Source organism: Alosa alosa, chromosome 19 (assembly GCF_017589495.1).
Source record: "Alosa alosa isolate M-15738 ecotype Scorff River chromosome 19, AALO_Geno_1.1, whole genome shotgun sequence".
NCBI lineage: Eukaryota > Metazoa > Chordata > Actinopteri > Clupeiformes > Clupeidae > Alosa > Alosa alosa.
Genome location: NC_063207.1, coordinates 18,417,205 through 18,427,075, shown reverse-complemented (window position 1 = coordinate 18,427,075; position 9,871 = coordinate 18,417,205). Strand labels below are relative to the sequence as shown.

The 9,871-nt window shown below is 45.6% G+C and overlaps 1 protein-coding gene across 1 annotated transcript in view; it reads right to left on the bottom strand.

The window, feature by feature from the left end:
• Positions 1-3,017: 3,017 nt before the first annotated feature.
• xkr6a (XK, Kell blood group complex subunit-related family, member 6a) overlaps positions 3,018-9,871 on the bottom strand; it is a 30,834-nt gene continuing 23,980 nt past the window's right edge. Inside the window, exons 2-3 of the mRNA XM_048227816.1 lie at positions 6,812-7,008; positions 3,018-6,433 (exon numbers count right to left, since the gene is read on the bottom strand). Coding sequence (XP_048083773.1) covers positions 5,472-6,433; positions 6,812-7,008 — 1,159 coding nt within the window. The 3' untranslated portion in view covers positions 3,018-5,471. The remainder of the gene's footprint in view (positions 6,434-6,811; positions 7,009-9,871) is intronic.

The following is a 9,871-nucleotide window of genomic DNA, read 5'->3' as shown; positions in this document are numbered from 1 at the left end:
AAAAAGCTACAAAAAACATTTACATGATGGGATACTGTACTAGCCAACAGGGGTGTTACTGAGCATGTACTTGCAAGGTGCCTACATTTTTGCCTCAGGTCATTTCCCCTTTTGCTATTTTGCGACCCTTAAAGATGAAAATAGAAAAGTAATCTTGTTTAGCCATTCACATTAACAGAAATGTTGACCAAGGGTGCCCAAACGTTAACATGCCACTGTATGTACATATCTATTTTTATTTATTTATTTGTTTGTTTTATTTTTTTATCAAAAAGCAATCTTTACCAGACAAAATATATACACAGAAGTGAAACACAATTTAAAAATTTACATTAACAGGTACAGGTATTCCAACCCCTATGTACGAGCTGAATTTGTTTTCAGAGTTTTCATCTATATAGATCCAACTACAGTAAGGCTTCACAGGAACATATCCTACGGCTAATACTAGTTTTGACAAAAAAAAAGAGGTTTGACTTTTAGCACCTTGACAGTGTTGTTCCCAAATGTTTAGGAATAGAGTAATACTGGACATCTGATAACAAAGGCATACGATAAAAATAGGCGGTGATGAACATCATTTTACATGTGGTAAATGAGTTGTAAAGCATGAGTGAATATGTAACCTACAGGAAGAAAACAGGATTCATGGTGCTTTTGAAGGAAACATAAGCAGGGAACATGATTTAGAAAATCTGCCAATTAGGCTTTATTTTACAATTCTACACTTCTACTATCAGGCCCTATGTGCAACACATAGAAAGACTGAGGCAAGTGAGGAGAATGGGTGTAGTGGAGAGGCAAGGTGTTCATCACGGGTGTAAAGATGATTACACGTTGAACCTCAGAAGTTGGAGAAGTTGGACACTAACAGCACCAGGCGGATATTTTAGTGAGATTGCACCACATTAGAACAGCTCCATGGTGGCACGTTTGGGTGACCCAGTGAGCACCTTGGGAGTAGGGTAGCTACATGGAGGACCTTACACACCTGAGCGCATAAACCTCACACTCCCTCAGGTAAAGGTTTCCAAACCCCATGACATGGGGAAGCACAACAATACAGTACATGGAACAAAAAGAATAATACAAAAATATAAAAAACTTGTAAAAAGTTCAACTCATTTCAACCATGGCACAATATACTTTTGGCAAACTTAAGGAAACATAAACTCACTAAAAGTACATGGCATCTCTTGATTCATAAACACAGAAATTAAACACAGTGCTAACTTCTCACTTTTTTTCAAAAAGCAAAAGACAGATGTGACAGCACTTTACTAGATGGAAAGACAAAGCAAAGGTGAATACTTCTATGCTGCTGGCTGATGTCCAGTATTGCTTTATCTTTCCAGTTATCACCCATGTACTCAGAGGACAGTCAACCACATCTGATCCTACAACACATTAACACAACATGCTAAAACTGCAATACTGGAATGTACTGTTTATCAACAACTGCTTCTCATGTTAGTACGTCACGCCTTATTAATGTACAGCAGACTGGTTGTCTTTTTGCCTTGAACTGCATTGGCACATCAAAAATACTGGCATTGTTGTTGGCTGAACTGGTTGCCTTGGCGGTCAGAAGCACCGACATTAGGGAAGGCACCACGGAAATGATTCTAACGGGACGGACGAGGACACAAAAGGCCATGTCTGGAGTGTATCAGAGTTACTGTCGAGATCACTGCGGCAGAGAGCTTTCAGTGACACATTCGCTCATTGTTCAATTATTTTACAGTGACAAGCCATCATTTGGAAAAACAAAACAAAACAAAACAAAAAACCTTCCTTTCCAGAAATGAGGGATTCTATTTACAGGATAACACAAAATCTATAATGATGAAAATAACTTCAATGAAGGAAATGTCGAATAGTGCTTAGCACTACTACAGCGCAAAAAAAACAAAAAACTATTATCTCCTGGATTTCTCAATGGAGACATTGTTTAGAACGGTAAAATGCATGTTCCACTGTGACTATATCAAGATGCACCAAGAAAGAGTGGAAGTTAAACCTCTCTCTCTCTTTTATCTGTCTATCTTTGAGTATTTACTGTACGAGACAATACTAGGCGAGTTCAGTTAGCAGACGTCAACATCAGCATCTCTCTGCGAGGATGCGATAACACTGTCATAGTTGTGCGTTGTTTTACAGTGGGAGCAGTGTGGAAGGTTCTGATGAAGGCAAACCAGTCACAGTGTGGCAGCACCGGGGACGGGACTCCAGTTCGTCGGAGAACAGGACAGGACACGAGATGCACCATAGGACCTGTCGGGTCGGCACACCAGGCAGCCAACTGTACACTTTTTTTTCTTTTCTTTTTTTTTTGGTGCAGGTCACTGAAGATAATTTGACTTTAAATACATCTTTACAATGGGAGATTCACCTGTCTGTACCAGTAGAAACAAAACACAGCACACACACACACACACACACACAACACGGCAGAAACGGGACCAGGGGAGGGAGACAATCACGGGCCTGTTGCAGGTTATCACTAATGAGGTCAGGTTGAAGATGGATCGAGAGATGTGTGGATTTTCTCTTTTTCACTACACATGATAAACCCATGACCAGCCCCTTCCATTGCCATCTCCACCCAGGCCGTTTCGGTACACCACTTTTAAATAGGACACATAAGAAGACAAGTTCAAAATGAGTCTGCACGACAAAAAACTCTTTAAAGTAGGAATCTGCGTCAGAATACACCTGTACCACAACCTGCCGTGGGGGAGGGGCTAGCAGCAACCAGGAATGAGCCGAAGTGATGCAGAGCCAGCGTATGAAGGTAGGAGGGGAACAAATCCCTCCAGGTCATCCCAGCAGCTGACTCTCTCGCCTCCCCCGGCCCCCCCTGGCAAGAAACCCCTCGCCCCAGCTGATGGAAGCAGAGTGGAAATCTGCTCATGGTGACATTAGGCAGGCACAAAGGCTCACAAGCTGGCTATCCCTCACCTGCTGCACCCCACTAGTTCAAGTTTCTGAATCAGCCCCCCCCCCCTTAACCCCAGACAGGTTTTCAATCAACACTGTAAATTTGATATATATTTTTGTTCTTATTTAGATTTGACAGGAAAAAATAGGACTAAGGTACAGTACAACACACCAGCAGAAGCAGCAAGGCATGCCCTTGCATAGCTTGCACTACTTTAAAAACTTAAAAGTGTACTTTACTAAGATGTAGAGTGGTGAAGCCCAGCGCTACACTGGGAGCTCTCAAATACACTAAAGGGAACAGCAGGTGAACACTTCGGAACACTGATGACCCGATCAGAGATTCCCCGTTGGAATATAGCACCATTTGATTCAGTTTGAGGTACTGTCATGGCACCTTGCAGTTCGTCAGATATCCCCACACATTTGGTGACAGGGGCCAAATGCACTTTTTGTCAAAAGTGAACAGGTGCATATGTAAGAGCGACGTCAACCAACCAGGTTATGTTTTGGCTTGTTGGCGGATACTACCAGTGGCAGTGAGCCCTGTGTGTGCCGGGAGGTTGGAAGCTCCACAGAGCAGACCAGGAGAGCAGAGCACTGTAGTCGTGACTCTGCCAGTGACTCTGGGTGCGTTTCAGGTATATTCAGGCAAAGATACACATCTACTATTACCTCTACTTAAAGTTCTCTTTTAAATATTCACACATTTTGTAAATGAAAATGAAAAAAAAAAAGTACAGTGAGCATAACAGTAATGAGATTGTTTTCCCTTTCTGAGAGCTGATCATGCCAGAGTTCCCCTTGAGAACCCATGACATGCGTTTGCACCTTATGAGTTTATTACTTTAAAAATGAGCCCAGTTTCCATACTTAGAACCGAATATGTGACATGGCACAGAACACATGGAAGAGCCTGGGAATGATGGAGAGGACACAAGATCAGAATGGAAGGTCTTCATCGAATGCTGGGGGACTTCTCTGCACAGTGTTAAACAGGGGCCTACAATGTGCTTTTTCTTAGTTTGGTTGCTTTCAAATTAATTAATGTCTGTTGTTGCTTTCAGTTTTATGAGAGAAAATAAAGAAAGCCCTTTGGTATGCAAGAAAAGAAGTTTTGATATGAACTAATAATCCCTCATCATACAACTTTATGTGCCATTGATTTAACATTGTGCTTTCTGTCAAAGACCCTGCTTCAGTACATTTTAAAAACATGTCAGTATTGATGTAGTTTTTCAATAAAATTAAGTATTTTATATGTATTTTGTTCCGCCTGATCTCTATGGAATGTGCTAAGGGAGAAATATTTTTTAATTAAAATAAAAATGATTAGATTAAGAGCTTTGGCCCAAACCCTCTATACTGTTCAGAAGAGATCTGATAAGTATAGGCATACAGTGCAATCATGGCTTAGGGCCAGGATTTTCTAAAGCTCACATCTACTGTGCTGAGCTACATTGAAAAATAAACTGGAGATGGTCAGTTGTGCCACATATAGTTATCAGTGATCTCCATTTCACTCCAGAATGATATACTCTCGGAAACAGGAGGGTTTATTAAGGCAAGCAGAGATAACGCCAGTGTGATTTGTCAAAGAAGGGGGGAATTTGGTGAGTCCTCAGTACAGGTTTTTGTCCTGTAGAGGGCAGTATTGACTTCACAGAACAGCAGGCATCCTGCAAATTTGTGCTTTCACTGAGAAGAAATCTACCTCCATACAGTTTCTTGGCATTCTGGGGTGAACACATGATATCTAACAGTTTTATGGATCATTTACTGTAGGTTATGCTGTGCTGGGGGCCCACTCAGTTAACGCAAGTTGAGTAATGGGGGTGTGTACAGACAGACCTTCTGTGCTGCCTCCATCATTCCCACCGAATGAGCTTTATCTGGTTGTAAACATCCAATATCACAGATACACAACCAATAAGGAACACATACAAAATTCCTCCACCAATCAGGTGAACACATACAACCCTCCCTCCAATCAGGTGAGCACACACAATTCCCTCACCAATCAAATGAGCCCCTACAGACCCTCCCCCCAATCAGAGAAGCACATACAGAATCCTCTCCCATGCAGGAGGAAACAAACTGTATGACTGCAACCCCCATGAGAAAGAGAGAGACATAGCTCGCCCTGATAGGGAACCACATATGTCTTCTTAAACACAGAGACCTCAAAAACACAATAATAGACTTTACATATAGAAAATATTTACACTCACAGTTACCCACAGGGAGAATGATAAAAAGCTGTCTGTGCAACACTTCTGCAACATGTTTTCCCTTTTTTCACCTACACAGAAGAATCACATAACTTGAACTTGAATGACATTCCATCTTCTGTTTGGCACAGAAAAATGAATACCTGTCACAGAAAAAGTATAACTGCTTGATAAAAAATCAATTTAAAGAAAATGACAGAGAAAGAGAGAAAAAACTGAGATTGGCAATTATAAATGTAGACAGAAGACAGACAGAGAGATGGAGAGAGAGGGGGGGGGTCAGGGCGAGAGAGCCGGCCATCACAGGGAGGACTCGTACTGCAGGAGCTCATAGAGCAGTGGCCCGTCCCTGTACCTGATGCCCACTGCCGTGGGGGTGATGAACTGGAGGATGTTTATGGTCCTCCGCAGCCTGCGGTCCACAAAGTGCGCGTCCCACGCCGGGTAGCGCTTGCGGGGCATGTCGATTTTGATGAGCGGCCCCTCTATTCGGTAGTGCCGACTGGAGCCCGTGGGCCGCTCGGGCGAGCGCACCTGGAACACGGGCAGGCAGGTGTCAGTGGCCTCGTCCTCGTCCGTCTGCACGCCCTCGCCGCCGCCCATGGAGCGTCGGCTGGGCGTGGCATGCGACGGGGCCATGGGCTCGGCCTCGGGGGGTAGCGGCATGCCCCAGAGAAGCTCGGCGCAGCACGAGCCGTCCTGCAGGCGCACGCGCGGGCCCATAGGGTGCAGCGCGCCGTAGTACAGGCCCATGAAGAAGACGCCCGAGGCGAAGCTCATGTAGACGCCGCACAGCACCGGCACGGCGTACGAGTCCGTGGTGGCCGGGTCGCGGTAAGCGTACCACAGGCAGGTGAGCACCGTGTTTTCCGCCAGCACCAGGAAGTAGTAGGACACCATGCGGTAGCGCGTCCGGCCCTCTTTCACGTTGAACCAGCAGAAGATGTAGACGATGCCCACCACCATGTTGAAGAGCACCTCCTCCCACTTGGACATGCAGAAGTCCGTCCCGCCGTGCACCACCCAGAAGGCCATGGCACACCAGTGCACCACCACAAAGATGCCAAAGTAGATGTGGAAGATGGAGGCGAACAGGGCGAAGGAGAGCACGCGCGAGGAGATGGTGAACAGGCGCCAGAAGATGTGGACGAGCGCGCCACGGTAGCTCATGCTCTTCTTGTCGTCGCGCGAGTCGCGCAAGAGCTTGTGGTAGGACGCCAGCACCCAGGCCAAGGACATCAGTGATGCCACAGAGGACACACCTACAGAACACAAAAAGACATGTTGGTGAACAGGGAACATACACGGCAAACAGATTTATTCATATGTCAATTTATATCATTTATTCATATTTCAATTAATGGAATACCTTGACAATTCACACAAACATGCAGGTGCTTGAAATGGATGATCAGACTAATTTGACCTACTGGTCTGACTTGGTGACACGTGTCAATGTAACGTTTAACACATTAACACATTACTCTATCCTCATATTATCGTTATCGTGGTCCAAGCATCATGACAGCATCATTTTATTTTGTGATTCCCACCCCTATGTCCAGCCATTTCTTACATATGTCCAGCCATTCTCACAAAGAACAAATCAACGTCATCAGACTTGACAGGTGCAGACTTACACTGCAGGGTCTCGGCGCGGTTCTTCTGGATCATGATGCTGAGCTGCAGCACCAGCTGGGGGGCGCTCTCCAGGAAAGTCTCCAGCAGGCGCAGCATGTTGACGTCAGCGTACTCGTACATCATGGCCCAGTAGAAGCGCCGCCGGTGCTCCTGTTGCCGACGGCTCTGGATGCCCAGGTACATGGTGCGGATGTACCTGTGGACGGGGAGTGACGAGAGGTCAGAGGTCATCAGGATCAAGGTCAAGGGTCCTGTGTGTGTGTGTGTGTCTGTATGTGTGTGTGTGTGTGTGTTTTAAAACCCATCCCCAAGAGTTTGAGTTATGGGGGTGGCAGAACAAGCAGGTGTGACCTCAGAGAACATTGGCACAGAACAGAGAAATCAACCAGAGAGAGACTGGAGACGTGTGCCTGCATTCAGAGTTGAACAAAAGCAGGTGGGAACAAATTAGCGCTAAAACACAGTATAATGAGGGCCCTTTAGATTGTAGCTTGCAGATACACTCCAGCAGTAAAACGGCATAAAGAAATCCCTTAATATCCCATAAGCCCACGCTCATTAAAGGTGATGACACCAGAATATGCATCATCTGATCTCAGGAGTCCTCAGATCATCACACACTGACAGCGGACCTTTCCCCTACTTCTCACCTCGACTCTGTTCAGTGGTGCCAGCTCAGTGGCTGCGAAGTCCCAACTCCCACACCCTGACAGTCTGGCGTTATACATGAGAACAGCAGCGTCTCCCTTAGCATCACCATGATTGCGGACACTGTAGTTAGAAAAAAAATCGATATACATCCACAAAAATGTTTCTTTTGAAAAGCTGCCATTTCTCTATACATTTCTACTCTCTCCTCTTTCTGTATCCTTAGCTATACTTCTACTTCTACTCTCCGATACGCTCCTACTCTAAACCAACATCCCACTCCAATATTGTTCATTTGTGTTGTAAAACACCTCCACAATGGCATACACATGTGCTTTGAAAACGATGTCTCCTGGTAAAGCCTCGGACAGCAACACACCTCAGGCAGTACCAGCCCCACACGCTTGAGTGTGTTCCGGAAACTCACATCCCCATTACCGTCCCTGTGACGCTGGCCAGGAGATGTTCCCCCCGAAGGAGAGACGTTCCTCTCGGGTTCCTCCGCTCCCCAGAGCCGCACCCAGCTGCTGGAACACGCACACAGCAGAGCAGGTTGCTGAGGGAGGAATCCACACCAGACCCATCTGCAAACCCTCCACCAGTGAGATGGAGCGCAAGCACGCCTCCGGCTCGGTAGGCCAACGACGGAGGAGACGAGTGGGTCACGTCTGTGAATTATTTATGCGCTAGGAAAACAGCTCCAACAGATGGAAGTGTGAAAGTACGAGACGCGCACATTATGCACTCACCAGCACATTTGTCACCATGCAACACATGCGAATGGAATGTACAGCCACGCTAGTAATTTCCACCTCACACACAAACACATGAATTCATCTGTGTGGAACGCACGAAAGGCTCCACAGACCTAATTTACACTGTTTCTTACAATAAAGCCATATGCAAATTAATGCTAAATATGTAGGGGATAATTCATATTCTCTACTGTAATTCAACTCCTGAGACTAGACTTATATCTTCTGAAATGGAATGATAAACCATACAATGTCATTGCTGGCATCAGAAACACAGCTGATAATATGTTGTTTACTACAAGGTACCCACATCTCATCAGTAGTTAATCATTAGCACTGCGTGAGCTGATGCAATATATAAGGCTGACTGAATTACAGTTTTTGGGTATATCGGAAACTGCATTACACAAGTTACAGTTAAGACTAAGCACAGCTTGACTTTAACTATCAGAAAGGCTCATTGTGGTCCTGTTAGCTAAAACACATTTAGCCACAGCTTAGCCACCATCAGCTGTAGGCCTGTCAGAGGCATAGCTTCCGTATTGGCAGTCACAGCTTTGCCACACTGCAGCATCAGAAGAACTGCTGGGAGGGAAGGCTAAGTCCCCAGCAGGAGACCTGGACTTCTTATCTTAATGAGAACAAGAAAGAAACAGTTAATCAGACGGTTCACACAGGGTTTTCCATCTCAGAGCCTTTGTGCCCCTACAGGGTGGCAAAATCTCCCGTTCAGGAGAGATTATGGTGCAACAGGAGCAGGGGAAGTGTATGTAACATGTCAACATTTGTAGCCAAGGCCGCATGGACTACACTCTGCGAACATAGAATGGCAGAACTTGTAGCATTTAGAGAGCAAGGGCAAGAAAGGAGCGGAAGTCGACTACAAAATGCCATTTCATTATAATTCTTTGGTTGTTGATAGTAGCCAAACAGATGAGCCCCTTCTGACTCAACTGTACTACAGGTACAAGGCCACAGTGTATGAAAGTGGAGGTGGCTGAAGGCACGGGCCTGATGGTCCAATGCGGAGGAGAACTTGAGTAACAGGACATCTGATGAAGAGGAGGGCTGCAATGACAGCCACGAGGATGATGAAGAACAAGACGATTTTGAGGCGTGCTAGCAATTAGGTGGGAGGGAATTGAGAACAGCATGGCCACTGTCACTCGCCTCCACGTTCTGTTCCCACTCTTGTCTGACCATCTTTCCAGTCTAGCAGATTTAGAAGGCCCACTCGAACACGTCGTACAACGTCATGCTGTCGCTACAATGACTTTACAGACACATTTTCCACTCACGGCCTACTGCTAAGGACATGACACAGGCATGAAGAACATTTGTGTGTCATTCTCAGCCTTAACTCCTACTAAACATTTGCCGCGGGTTCTTTTCCCCCCTCACAAACAGGAGCCTCAAGCTTCCCTACATTTCACACACAAGCGACTCCGATGAGTAAGACATTTTTCCATGGCCAGCTATGTCATTCCAGCTAGGAACAAAGCCTGAGGATCCGCAAGACACCCTGTCACCGTCCGATAAGAATCACAGCTACATTGCTTCACAGCAGGGTAGGATATGTAAGTTCTGGGCAACTGATAAAACTCAGTGCTTAATGTTGTTAGCATTAGCTTTGATCAAGGTTCAAAACATTCTAAT